Here is a 14,544-nt window from a genome sequence, read left to right on the forward strand (position 1 = left end):
TTTTTTTTTTTTTTTTTTGCTAGGCAATCAGGGTTAAGACTTGCCCAAAGTCACACAGCTAGTTAAGTGTCAAGTGTCTCAGGCTGGATTTGAACTCGGGTCCTCCTGATTCCAGGCCGGTGCTCTATCCACTACGCCACCTAGCTGCTCCTCCCAGTTACTTTTAAAAAATGTTTTGCTGATGCATCTTTGTTTTCACATAATAATCACACCTCAAGAATCTGCCCCCCATCTTCACTGATCTTTCTTTACCAAAGACATCTGTTCAGCAAAACCATCTGATAAGAAGATTGTGACTGGTGAAGCATGGGACACTTGTGGCTTACCATTATCAACAGAGAGGAAGAAAAGAAGTGTTTCTGAACATCAGGCAACCGAAAAAAAAGATCCTGTCGTTCTAATCCATTGGCACTCTCTTGTCTTCAAGCACCTCGTTCTAGTCCCTGGGTCTTCTCCCTGCCTGCTCTGAACCGAGGCTTTAATATTTCTTTAAATTCCTCATAGCTGTCATTTCTTACAGCATGCTAATGTTCCATTACATTCCTATACCACAATTTGTTCAGCCACACCAACTTATGATCACTTTATTTCCAGCTTTTTGTTTCCATAAAAAGTATCACTGTGAATATTTTTATACATAAGGAGCTTTTCTTTCTGTCCCTAATATTTTGGGATGACAAAGTCAAAGGGTCTGAACAGTTCAGTACGTCGCTCCAAAGTGTTCTCCAGAATGGCTGGCCCAATCCATGGCGCCATCACAAGGCTCCACAGCTCCAACAGCATCGACTATCTCCACCGTTTATCATCTTTCTCACTCATGAGGTGATGAGGCCACCGCCCCCACCCCCACCCCCACCCCCAGCTGTTTAATTGGCATTTCTCTTGTGATGTGGAGTGTCTATCCTATGGCTGTTGATACTGGAGGGTATCTAAAGAGGGGAGCAGGATGGTGGGAAGCCTAGACCTGCCATCATCCTAAGGACCAGTTAAAGGACGTAAGGATGTTTCACCCAAAGTGAAGACTTGGGCTGGGACCAGGGATGTGGACAAGGGATCACACTTGTTCCGCTTGGTCACAGAGGGCAGCCCTGGGAGTAAAACGAAAGGCTGCAGAGAAACAGACTTCACTCAAGACCAAAGAGAGCAAGAAAAGCTTCCTACTAATCAGAGCTACCCAAAGACGGAATGGGCTTCCCCTCCCTGGAAATTTTCAAGAGGAGGCTTTGTGCTGACTGGGAGGAGATGTCATGGGCAGGATTTCTGCTGAGGTTCAGGTTAGCTGGGATTTTCAATAAGATGCCTTTCACCTAGATAAGTATATGTGTCAGTCTCCTCTTATCTCAAGGGTCCCTTACAACTGTAAGAGATTTTGAGACCAAGATGAGAATGACATAAAATGCACTTGTGCAGGCCCAGGCCCAGGCCCGGCCCTCATACAACTCAAACAACACGGACCTGCTTCCTCCCTGGCAGAGGCTGATGGTTTGAAAGAAAATGGGGGGAAAAAAAACAGTCGTGCAGGTTGCCCAAGGAAAATAATTGTTCTCTCCCCGTGGCTTCCCCCCGTTATCTTCCTTCCTTCTGTCTGTAATCCTCTTGTCTGGTCTCATCACTCCCTTCATAGTCAGATAACAGTTTTCACAACCAGAAAGAGGTGGGAGAAAAGCATCCCCACAGGAACAGCCTGGTCCTGGGTCCTCCACACAAGAACTCACATTTGGATGGTTATTTGAAAATTTGCCAAGTCTCATCCCAGCCGTGCAAAGCAGGTAATGCCTGTATCACTCCCCCCATTTTATAGATGGATCACACAGTCAGTGTCTGGGGTGGGATCCAAAGCCAGGTCTCTCAAAGCCTGGAGAGCGCTAATTTACTATCTGACACGGTCCTTTTATTATCCAACTTGTATGGGCCATTAATCAAAAGGAAACTATGAACCGAGAAATTTTCTCCTACCTCCCAAAGCAGTCAGTACTTGTTTAAGCTTAAAATGTAAACTTCCCAGCATTTCAGGATTGGATCCCTTAAAGGATCATGGACCTTTCTGCTTCTCAGGCACGCAATGACAGGACACATTAGAAATCATTTTCTTTCATTATACTGTGTTACCTCACCTCTCCCTGGAGTAAATTCAAATCGGATATCATTAAGTTCTTTCTTTGAATTCCTGTGAAAGAGAACAGAAAACGAATTAAAACCAGAATGTCTCCATCTGGATACACACAGCACAAGGCAGTCAGCTTTGCCCAGAAAAGCCCCTCTCCCTTCCACCTCCGCTTTCTCCCTGGGGCCACCGAACACCCCGGGTCTGCCTCTGGGGGACAGCAAGCTCACTCCCACCACTTGCAAACGTTGATTCATTTTGAACTTCCAGCCTTCGATCCAGGTGGGGGGTCATTTTTACAAAGCAAGGGGGAGCACACTGTATGAGGCACAAGAATCATGATTAGTCTGGTGCTGGGCAAGAATGCCAGCACCCTCTCGAGGTGACTCCCCAGATAATTTCTATTCACTTAGGCTTATCCTTAATGTCACTTGCTTGTTATGGTCATAGAAATACTGGCAAGGCAGGTCCAGACCAGGAGTGTGGCCTGGGGAACGGTGGCTCCTGCTTCTCCCTAGCGTGAAGGGCTCCTTTGAATCTCTTTTTCCATGGAGCTGTCATAGAGTCAGATTCAGAAGCTCTGAGTTCAGGTTCCAGCTCTGATATTTACTAGTACTCTAACTCCAGGCAAACCCTGTAACTTCTCTGAAACTCAGTTTCTCCCTGTAAAACAGGGATAATATTTATACTACTTACTTCTTTTCACAGGGCTGTTGGTGAACAGTTATGTATCAAAGTGAGCACCGAAGGTAAGTCACTTGGCCCAATGATCACAAGAACTAGCAAGTGACTTCAAGACAAGAAGAATTCCCAGTGAGCACTGCAAGGTACCCGAGGATCAGCTAGCCTGCAGAAGAAGAATTAGGAAGGCCAAGCAGTTCTTGGTCCCTTCCTCCTAACCCACCCAGATCTGCCAAATAACACACGAGACGATCGACGTTCCGGAAACATGAGTGAAGACAGGCTAACTTTCCCTCTGGATTTCTGTGCTCTGCACTTGAGCACGCGATTCTTCTGACCCTTTCTTGAATCACTGGAGTTTCCACGGGGGACCATCTCGTTTTCTCATCTATGCCGTAAGGCCCCAGGAGCGAAGCCCAGATTGGCCAGTTTCATTGTATCTGTCATCACATCTGGTCAGCAGGGCTGGCTACAGCCGCCTGGTCAATTCCTCAGAATGTCCAATGTATAAACCCCACTGGAGATGTTAACGTGGAACAGTAAGGCTGCTTTGGGACCCGGAGTCCCTCAGCACCCAACGCCTGGGGAAGTCAAGTCATATTGCTTTCAGTGTCTTCTCCCCCCAAAGATCTAATGTAATCCTCATTAACTACTGCAGAAGTCCAGCCCGTGAGCGGACAGAAGAGAAGTGGATGGAGTAACAGTTCCCAGTAATGACGGCGGAGATCCCGCCAGGTGTTGGGAAGCAGGGCCGTCACAGGCTGTGTGGGGGCAGCTCTGCTCCTGTGTGGAACAGATCACGGACGTCCCCTAGGAGCCTAGGGGCTCACTCTGCTAGCATCTGCACTGCCCGCGCAAGAAGAAAGGGCGCTGTTGGTAAATGAGTCGTTAAAGCGTCTCCGACAGGCGAGACCTTCTTTATCCGTCTGTGGGGGAATCCTGAATCACTTTTTCTGCAGCAACCACAGGATGAATTGTCTGGGGAAGCGGACGCCGTGGGAGGAGGCTCTAGAAATCTACCTCCTTCATGGGGGCAGCGGGAAGAACGAGGCCCTGAATTCGGATCCTCGGCGCCGTTTGCTCTGCTCCACGACACCGAGCCAAGTGCTTCTCTTACCTGGGGCTCTGCTTCCTTCTCCATAGGAGGGGTTGGGTCAGATGGCCTCCAAAGGCCTTTCCATCTCAAAGTCTTGGGACTGGAGGCTTCACTACCAATCCCAAGGGGGTACACAGCCCTGCAAACTTGCCAAGGCGCCATGGGCTAAGCACCGACGACGTTCAAGGCACTGGGAATCCACAAACCAAAAGCCCTCCTCCCTGCTCTCCTGGTGTTTCCGATCTAAAACAAGGCATTCCCGTAGAACAGAACTAAAGTGTCCAGGGGCCACCGCTGGAGAGCTTGGGGTAGGAAAGCAGCCCTACTGGGAGATGGAAGGCCCCAACCCGACAGCAAGAACAAGGCCAGAAGGCAGGCAATCTCTGGGCTCGAGGAACACTTGTGGCGGCTTCACTCGGGGATAAAAAAAAAGAACTCAAGTCACACGTGGCTGAGTTCAGTTTTCCAGTCAGTCTCTGAGAGCTGATACACTATAGCCATTACAAATGTATTTTTTACTCCACATGAACAAACAAAGAGCGGGGTTGTCCTCGGCCACAACAAACTGAAGCAGAGTGAAGAAAGGCCAGCCCACCCTGTGACTTTCTGCCACCCCAGCACCTCTGTTCCCGTGTCCGTGGGGCCTCCTAGGATGTCAAGGAGCCAGGTTGGTGGCCACCCCCAGAGGCTGTTCCAAACTCCCGAGGTAATTTGTGGAGAAAAGGGTGGAAGGCACATGTCCCCAGTAATCTCTGACCAACGGGATATTCCTTTTCTACGTCTCTAGGAACAACGCCCCCCAACCCCACTATTCTTAGGCTCCTTGGTGCCAGTGAAGCCAAAGGTGTCCAGTCTGCCCATGAATCGGCCCCACTGGGCTCCCCTGTGGATGATATGCACCCATGTGATGGTCCTGGGGAGCAGGGGCGATGCCCACGGAGGAGCCACTCCTCCAAGCACACCCTGCTGATCCCAGGTCGGGCCAGGAGTCATCTTCCTCCTGTACAACAGGCAGCATGCTCCAGAAAGGAGGCACTCCCACCTACCTCCACCTGCAAGCTTTTAGAGAAAAGGGCAGGGGCTTCAAAGAAGCAAAGATCAACTTACCTTAATCTTAGTACCAGACTTATGGGGACCTTGGTCTCCTGGGAACCTGCCCCTTCTGATGGCAGAGCCTAGGGAATCATATTCAAAAGGAGAGTGTCATTTCCTACCAAGCCCCAAGCCCCAAGCCCTCCGATGAGTCTAGGGAGCAGGGGAGCTATTTAGCTAATGATCAACAGCCCAGTTTTTAGCTTCAGGCTAGTTCCCCATTCCCCCAACACTCTTCTGGACCTCTTCCTATAGCTTTCGGAGGGTAAGTGTAGGTGGGAGCTTAAGGGAATTGAAGGTAAGCCAAACATAATTAGGGAAGCCCTTTTCCTAGGAAAAGAAAAAAAATCAAGTCACAGAGTCTCAAGTTTCAAAGGGACACTGGTGATGGGGCTGTGGAAGGGATGCCTTGGCTACTTTCAAAGAATTTTTATTCTGGTCATGCCAATACGCCACGTACACAATAATCCCAATATGAGGCAGAATGTGATCAGAGCTATAATAAGGGGGCTTGGAAGGTAAGAGAAGGGATCACTTTGGGGAGAGAGAGCAAGGCGGAGGGCAGGAAGTCATCATGGAACCTCCATCACTGGATGGAAGCCTTGAAAAACAGGCAGGATTTCAGCAGACAGGCAGAGATGGGGAAGACGGAAGATACGGCCCAGGGGAGAATGACAGACAGAAAAGTAAGGTTATGTTCAGGAAATGACGGACTGAATACTGGCCAATACGGCGGGCGGAGTGCGTGTTCACCTTACATAAGAGACACAATTCTCATCAAGTCACCTGGAACAACAGAGGAGTACGATTATCTGTGACTTTGGACTATATGCTGGAGAAATAAGTAAGTCACAAAGATCTCTCTGGATAGTCTCATTTTGTGATGTGTGTGTGTGTGTGTGTGTGTGTGTGTGTGTACTCATATGTATGTGTGTAATTCCAGGAAAATTGGCTACAAGATAAAATCTGTCTTTCCAGTGACTTACAATAAGACTAAAGGGGGAAAAAATCTTAAAACAGAATCGAAAGCTTTTGATGTTATATAAAGAGGTTAAGATATAACCAAGCCTCTGCGTGCCAGGAAGTGCTCTCAGAAGCGTCCCCTCTGTGGTCTCCATCTACGGCCCAGATCTTCCTCAGATCAGGCCTTCTGTGCTCAGGGAGATCTTTCTCCCTTTGGGCACAATTCTTTCTAATGGAATCAAGCGGCCAATATCACAGCCAGCTGGTAAGTGTTTACAATCTGCTTTACTTTATCATTTATCAATTCAAAATTCATAACTGAGTTTATTTAAAATAAGGTTAAAAATTTCATTTGCATAAGTAGGGATTTTAAGGTTAATTTCTAGTAAGCAAAAAGTATCACAGACTGGAAAATAATATTGTTATTATTCATAACAATAATAAACACAAAAAAAAAAACCAAACAGAAGAATTGCTCTGGGTTGGTGGATACTGCTGAGGTGGGCAGAGTGTGGCGTGGTTTTCAGCATGGGGGAATCAACCAATCGAAAAGCCTTTACTAAGTACCTTGACTGTCCCAGGCACTATGCTAGGCACAGGGGATACCAAAATAAAAATCTGCCTCATCCGCCAGGATCCTAGGGTTCCCGAGTCTAGAAACACAAGAAGTGTAAAGTACTTTACTGGTGGGGAGAGGACCCCGGGCAACCCCGGGGAAGCAGGAAAAGCCTCCTGAAGGAGGTGGCAATGTCCACTATGCAAGTGACCCTCGAACGAGGAGAATTAGTTCTTCAAGATAAAGTCAGTGGCAATTCAGAAAACACACAACTCACTGACCTTCCAAGGGCAGGAAGGAGGTGAAAGTGGGACAAAGGAGACGATACGGTCACCAGACCCTGAAAACAGAGGTAACATGGCCTGAGACCACAGAGCCACGGCCTGAAGGAAAATGAACCAGAGTTCTTAATTTTTTAAAAGTAAAGCTCAGAATGGAGACTATATGTCAAAGTTTACTGTTATATTTTGGGGGGAATGTTAGCACTAAATTAATTTATAATCGGGAAAAATATACAAACTGGTGAAGAAAGTCCAGGGTGGTGATCACGCTGGAGAGCCATTTGGAACTAGGCCCAAAGGGCTACAAAACTGGGCACAGTCTGTGATCCAGCAACAGCACTGCTAGGGCTGTATCCCAAAGAGACCAAAGAAAAAGAGAAAAGGACCCATGTGTACAAAAATATTTAGAGTAGCTCTTTTTGTGGTGGCCAAGAACTGGTGCCCATCGATTGAGGAATGACTGACCAAGTTGTGGTATACTATTGTGACAGAACACTATTGTGCTATAAGAAATGACAAGATAATTTCAGAAAAACCTGAAAAGACTTACAGGAACGGATACAAAGTGAAGTGAGCAGAACCAGGAGAACATCGTACAATGAATAACTGTGAATGACTGAGCTCTTCTCAGCAACACAACGACTCAAGACAATCCCAAGGACTCATGATGAAAAACGCCAGCCACCCCTGGAGAAAGAGCTGATGGAGTCTGAATACAGACTGAAGCACCCAATTTTTTTCACTTCATTTATGCGTTTGACTTTTCTTTCACAAAGTGACTAATATGGAAATGTTTTACTTGATTCCATATGTATAACCTGTACCAGACTGTGGGGAAGGAAGGGAGGGAAAGAAGGAGAAAATCTGGAACTCAAAATTTTAAAAAACAAATGTTAAAAATCAGTTTTACATGGAAGTAGAGAAAAAATAAAATAATATAAAAAAGTTAAAAAAAAAAAAAAGATAAGCCAGGATGGCAATTTTGCTGGTGCTGTTTCAGGCTGAAAAGTCCAGGTGGGCAAGGCGTGCATGGGTAGGCCCTGGTGCAGGGGTGCTGGGCTGCAGTCTGGCTCACACTGACTGGTTGACTACACCAAGTCTGCTGGATCCCCCAGGATGGAGGATGCCTGGAACAGAGGGCTACCAGGCTGCCTAAGAAGGGGGGAACCAGGTGAGAAAATGAAGCAGAGTCAAGTTTTCATGGAGCCTGAGAGTGGCTGCTGCAATTCCAGTCTAAAAATAAAAAAGGCTAGCACGGCATTTAGAAAGAGCACCAGATCTGCAGTCTGGGGACCTGGATTCCAATCTCGGTTCCCTATTGGCTACCTGAAAGGTCACTCTCTGGGCTTCTCGATCCTCATCTGTACAAAGAGGAGGCCAGACCAGGCAACCTCGAAAGCTTTTTCCAGATCTAAGCTAGGCTCGTAGGGAACATTATCTATACTGCTTCTACTCCATCAATCCCACCTGCGTCTTAGTTCACTGAAAATAACGCACTGCTGTTTTAAAGATGATGTGGAGGAGACATGGAAGCAGAATTTCCTCCGACCAGAAACAAAAAGCCTCACTTCGCAGGCCAGTCACCATCTTGCTCTGCCACATCATTTCCCCCAGAGCGTCCATCCCTGAACCGCTTGAACAGTAACACTGGACATCCTTGTTGATCAGCACCGCACTGGCATGCTGTGCTAAGCTGCAGAGACGACATCAGGGGTTATCTCAATCTCATCTATTTCTTTTTTTTTGGCTAGGCAATAGGGTTAAGTGACTTGCCCAGGGTCACAGAGCCAGTAAGTGTTATGTGTCTGAGGCTGGATTTAAACTCAGGTCCTCCTGAATCCAGGGCCGGTGCTCTATCCACTGCGCCACCTAGCTGCCCCAATCTCATCTACTTCCGCTGTCGTTCTTGGCACCGAGGGGCCGGGCCAGAACGTCTGCCGTGCGGACGGAGTCTTGGAAGCCTCCCCCTTGGCTTTCGTGGCGGTTCAGCTCCCTGCCAATCCTTTCTTCCTCTTATATTACTGCTTTCAGGTTGCAGACATCATCGCTATGCCCTCAACTCTTGGAGCACCCTCACATCCTGAGCTCCAGTACTAATCCCCCTAATCAGGAGCAGCATGCTTGCTCACTGGCTTCCTAAGAAAAGTAGCTAGAAACTTTGTGGCGTAAACTAGTCAAAAGGAACAGGAGCATCTTGGCCAAGGCAATTTTCAAAAAGTCCCAATTCAGCTTTACTGCCCTGAGCTGGGCTCCTGAACTAGGTGTGAACACCCCCCAGCAGGAGAGAAGCAGCTCTCTCCTGGCTTCCCAAGCAGCTGCTGTTTTGGACGAGAAAGCATCAAGGAACAGGTAGCTCAGAGTTATGAGCAGGTATAGAATTCACTCCAAGCTCTGGGACCTTGGAGAGTTCCTTTCACAGGGTCTTGGACTCGGAGCTCAGGGATAAGCTAGGCCAAGCCTTTCACTGCACTGAGGCCTAGAAAGGGCCAGAGACTGGCCCACGCTCACAAACGCAGTAAGGAGCACGTCACTCGGACTCCAAATTCCACGTCCTTTCCACAGAAGCATCCCTCTTCTGTACCACTATCAACTCCAAATGAGTATACTTCTCTGAAGGGTTTCGGGGGAGCCCTGTTACTTGGGGAGAACATCTACGGGGAAACCCAGAACCAGAAAGTGACAAGGGCCACCTGGTGTGACCGTGCATCTGTACGGGAATCCCTCATACAGGTGTCACCAGTGAGGGGGAGGTTCACAACCTCAAAGCAGAGGCCGGACAGCGAACCTGCCTTCCCTGCAGCTTCCGCCCATTACCATTTGGCGCAACAAGGAAGGACTGCAGAGGCCACTGTCACCCTTCCCCCAACCTGCTCTCCTTCGGGTAAGCCCACCTGGTGGCCCCTTCCCCACCCTGCTGGTGCTCCTCTGGATGGCATCCCTTCCTGAAAAGGTCCCCCCAAACAAATACTGTGCATCTTTACCTGCCCTGCTCCTCCTGCTGGAGCTGTGGGGACCTGTACAGGTAGAGGGACAGTGATGTGAGTGGACTGGGCAGGAGTCTGTCCAGCTGGCTGAGGTAGTTGAGCAGGAGACGGTCCTGGAATCTGGAGTAAGGTGCCCATGGGATCAGACGGAGGAAAGAGCTGTAACACAGAAATGTGGGCACGAGGCTTCGGTGAAGGGCCTAGACAAGTGCATGAGCTTCAGAATGGGCAACAGCTGCAGTGTGATGGTGGCCAGGGTGCCTCCCAGCTTCTGCCTCAGCATGGAGACCACCACTCACCTCCCCTCACCCCAAAGAAGTAAACTGGTCTCTAAAGGAGGAGTTCAAAAAAGATGTCCACGCAATCATGTCTTCTGCACGCAGCTTCCTCCCTTTGCCTGAGAAGCCACATTCTCTTTATTCCAGATTTTCCAGCCAAGCTTTCCTCAGTAACTGAGGCAGCCCGGCCCCTGAGGCCCATCTCGCCTCCAGCCCTGACTCAGAAGCCAGCTCACCTCTCCTCAGCTAGTCTGGCATGGTGATGGGCACGGCAGAGGGCAGGGCCAAATGGGGGGGCCCCAGGCTAGATGGAAGGCAAGGAGGAAGGGACATGGGAGAACGTGGGGACTACGTTATTAGATCCTAGCTTGTCAACATTATTAGACATTTAGATCTCCCTCCAGCAATACTGGTTCTAATCTCAGAGATTTATCACAGCGAAATAAAGCAATGTAGGAATAGAGACAAATAAGTTGTTAAAAGGGAAAAAAGTCAATTGGACAGAGCTAGGGGCCTGAAAGCCAGATTTTTATGACATGAAACAACATGCTGAGATCTAGAAATGAAGACGAGACAGAATGGTTGGTGCAATGTGGCCTCCACCCCTGAGTGAGTGATGTAGAGACGTACTCACCAAGCACAACAGGGCAGTAATTAGGAGATGTAAGACACCCAGGCAAGAGCCAAAACACAGCAACCTCTTGGGCTGATTTAAGCTGGTGAAACACTCCCCACCCCAGGCAGCCCAACGGACAGAATTCTGTCCCTTCATCTGCATGTTTTCTCCAGAGACACCTTCAGATAAGCGGTGCAATGGCTGCGATCTACAGTAAGCATTTTCTTGGTCTAAACTTAAATGTCAAGGGTCTCCGTTCTGATTCAGAACAGGCTTCTGCAACTGCCTCCACTAATGCCCCCTTTAAAGCACAAAACCAATTAGGAAAACATTGCAAACACATACCTGGAACACGATGGTTTTGGTTAAGTTTGACCAAGCCAACTTACCTCAGAATTCGTTAATGGTTCCTTTACTCGAGGAGACTAAAAGAGAGACAAAAAAAGAAACCTTATCTCAGAAGTTAGAACAAGGCAGGCCATTTACCTTCAGCCCCAAAGTACTGCCTTAAAATACACAAACCAGCATCACTAAGAACGGAAACAGAAAGCTAAGTTTCTGAAATATTAAGTTAGATATCAAATATCTAGATGAACTTTGGCCCAAATCAAGTGATCAAGCGTGCCTCCCATTTGAGGAAAGATCTGTGCTGGCTGACGAGACTCTTCCAGCACACACTTAGGCACCATTTACTCCTGCAGCAATAGCATTCAACTACAGCCTGGAAGAGAAACATCGCTTTTAAATAGATGGGCTAATCCAATTTTAAATAGTATGAACTAAAATTCTGATTCTAATAATTGACTGAGAAATGATTTCCTCAAGAATACTTGTACCCCAGAGTAACAGCAATAATACTGTACAGTCATCAAGTATAAATGGCTTAGCTCCTCAGCAGCACGATGATCCAAGACAATTCCGAAGGATTCATGATAAAAAAAAATGCTCTCCACCTCCAAAGAAAGAACTGATGGAATCTGAATGTGGATCGAAGCATATCATTTTCACTTTCCTCCTTTTTTGTGTTTTTTTTTTCTTTTTGGTCTGTGTCTTCTTTCATATGATGACTATATGAAAACATGTTTTGCATGAGTGCACATGTATAACCTGTACCAAACTGCTCACCATCTCAGAGAGGGGAGAGTTGAGGAAGGGAGAAAATTTGAACTCAAAATTTCTTAAAAACGAATGTTAAAAATTGTCTTTACACATATAAGCAGGGAAAAATATTAAAGATTATTTAAAAAATAGAATACTTGTACCCCATTTTAAACTGTGAGGCTGAATAAGGAAGCAAAATGCATCCTCACTCTCAAAGCTGTGTTCTTTAGCTGAGATGCCGCATCTGTGAGACCCTAAGACGGCAGCTACTCACCCTGAGCTGGGAAATGGCTGCCCTCCCTTCCTCGCTTTCTTCATCAAGCTCATCATCACTCCACTCCCAGCCGCCATCCTCTGTTTTATGAAGCCGGCCGCTGGAGCCTGGCACTCTCCGAACCTGCTCAGCAGAGAAGTAAGACGTTTGTTCTGTTACTGTGGAATATTTACTGACACGCTCTCCGTGAGAGGACAAAATCCAACTGATTCTTCTTCCTAGCTTCACTACATTCTTTAGGTAGGCCTTTCCCCTGCCTCCCCTGAAGTCTCCCTGTGTGGCCTTCTCCTGCTATGACAGGGACCCCAGGTTCTCAGAAGCTAGGCTGCTCAGCATCATCCAGCTGGAAGTGTTGAGTAGAGCCCTGGGGAGGGCCCGTCCACAGAGCCAGCACTCTCCATCCTCGGGTGTCTGTCTTCCACCACACCGAGAGGAAGAGGACCTTGGAGATCCTACAGAGGATGGAAAAAGGAACGGAAAGCAACAGTCCCCAGTTAGGAGACGTTTCTGACTAGAACTCCATAAATACACAAAGTCTACAAAAGTCTGTTCCAATAACAACAGTGGTTTCATCAGCGCAGTCATTCTTGAATGACCGCGTGCACAAACCAGAGCCAACTGGAGCTGGTGCACAGAGAGCCTCCAGAAGGGGGCGGCATGATGCCACCCTGCCAGTCACCGGGGGCTCATGATGCAGATGAGCTGTCACTGAACTACTTGCTTCATGTGAACACGAAGCATTAAAACTTGAACAATTTCTGTGTCCAAGTTAAAAGTGCCACAATATGCCATATTTCTCATTGTAATTTATTTTGGCAGATACAGCATAACAAGCTGGTTTCCAAGACTGCTATGATTTTACCAAAAACGGAATAACTTGAGAATGGTTATAACTGCCTGAAATTTTCAACAATTAAACTTACATTTGTCTCAAATTTCTAACACCTGGACTACTGCGACAGCCTGCTTGGGGCGGGGGGGGGGGGGGCGGCGGGCGCAGGGCGCTGCCTGCCTCAAGTCTCTCCCTGCTCCACTCCCCCCTCCATTTAGCCGGGAAGGTGATTTTCCTAAAGCACAAGTCTGTCTGTGTCACCACTGGTCCCTTCCCTACTCAATAAACTTCAGTGGCTGCCTTGAGAATTGAATATAAAAGGCTCCATCTGGCATTCAAAGCCCTTCACAACGCAGCCCCCTCCTATCTTTCTAGTCTCCTTACATCTTACTCCCCAAAACGCACTCTTCAACACAGTGACCCAGGTCTCTTGGCTTCTCCGTTAACAAGACCTCCATCTCTTGACTTGGGGCACTTTTCCTTGGTTGTCCATGCCTAGAATGTTCTCCCTCCTCATCTCCACCTACTGGCTTCCTTTAAGTCTCAGCCAAAACCTCCTTATACGGGAAGCCTTTCCCATCACCCTCTCCCTTAATTCCAATGTCTTCTCTCTGTTAATTTTTTCCTATTCATCCTGTAGGTAACTTGTTTGTATATATTCGTTTGCATGTTGTCTCCCCTATTATATTATAAGCTCCTTGAGGGCAGGATATATAGAAATGCTGCTGATTTATGTGGGTTTGTTTTATATCCTGTTACTTTGCTAAAATTATTGTTTCCACTAACTTTTTAATTGAATCTTTAGGATTTTCCAAGTATATCATATCATCCTCACAAAGAAATAATTTTATTACCTCACTGACCATTCTGATTCCTTCAATTTTTTTCTTCTCTTATTGCTAATATTTATAATACAATACTGAATAATATTAGTGACAATGGGCATCTTTTTTCCACTTCGGATTTTACTGGGAAGGCTTCTAGCTTATCCTCATTACAAATAATTCTTTTTGCTGGTTTTAGGTAAATGCTTCTTATCATTTTAAGGAAAAATCCAGTTATACCCATGCTTTCAAGTGTTTTTTTAAGAGGAATGAATGTTGTATTTGATCAAAAGTCTTTCTGCATCTGTTGATATATTCATATAATTTTTGTTGATTTTAGTTATTGATATAATCAATTATGCTAATAATTTTTCCTTAAGGTAAAACCATCCCTACATTCCTGGCATGAATCCCATTTGGTCACAATGTAGAATCTTTGTAATATATTGCTGTCGTCTCCTAGCCAGTATTTTATTTAGGATTTTTGCGTCCATATTCATTAATGAAACTGGTCTATAAATTTCTTCGTTTTTTGTTCTTTCTGGTTACGTTATAGTGTATTTGTATCATAAAAAGAGCTTCTTTGCCTGTTACTGGAAATAATTTATTTCATATTGGAATTAACTGATCTTTAAATGTTTGGTAGAATTCACTTGTAAATCTGTCTGATACTGATGCTTTTTTTTTTTCCTTAGAAAGCTCATTTATGGCCTGTTCAATTTAGATATTCTATTTCCTCTAATGTTAATCTAGGCAGTTTCTATTTTTGTAAATATTCTTCCATTTCATTTAAATTGTTAATTTTATTGGCATATAATTGGACAAAATAATTCTTTTTAACTACTTTGACTTCATCTTCATT

General features: G+C 46.4%; 1 protein-coding gene across 2 annotated transcripts in view; it reads right to left on the bottom strand.

The window, feature by feature from the left end:
* OXSR1 (oxidative stress responsive kinase 1) overlaps positions 1 to 14,544 on the bottom strand; it is a 98,462-nt gene that overhangs the window by 5,180 nt on the left and 78,738 nt on the right. For both annotated transcript variants that reach the window (XM_027835788.1, XM_027835787.1), the window contains exons 11-15: positions 12,027 to 12,149; positions 11,041 to 11,076; positions 9,755 to 9,916; positions 4,989 to 5,056; positions 2,115 to 2,167 (exon numbers count right to left, since the gene is read on the bottom strand). In XM_027835788.1, coding sequence (XP_027691589.1) covers positions 2,115 to 2,167; positions 4,989 to 5,056; positions 9,755 to 9,916; positions 11,041 to 11,076; positions 12,027 to 12,149 — 442 coding nt within the window. The remainder of the gene's footprint in view (positions 1 to 2,114; positions 2,168 to 4,988; positions 5,057 to 9,754; positions 9,917 to 11,040; positions 11,077 to 12,026; positions 12,150 to 14,544) is intronic.

The sequence above is a fragment of the Vombatus ursinus genome, unplaced genomic scaffold (assembly GCF_900497805.2).
Source record: "Vombatus ursinus unplaced genomic scaffold, bare-nosed wombat genome assembly UNPS02014817.1, whole genome shotgun sequence".
In the NCBI taxonomy this organism is placed as follows: Eukaryota; Metazoa; Chordata; class Mammalia; order Diprotodontia; family Vombatidae; genus Vombatus; species Vombatus ursinus.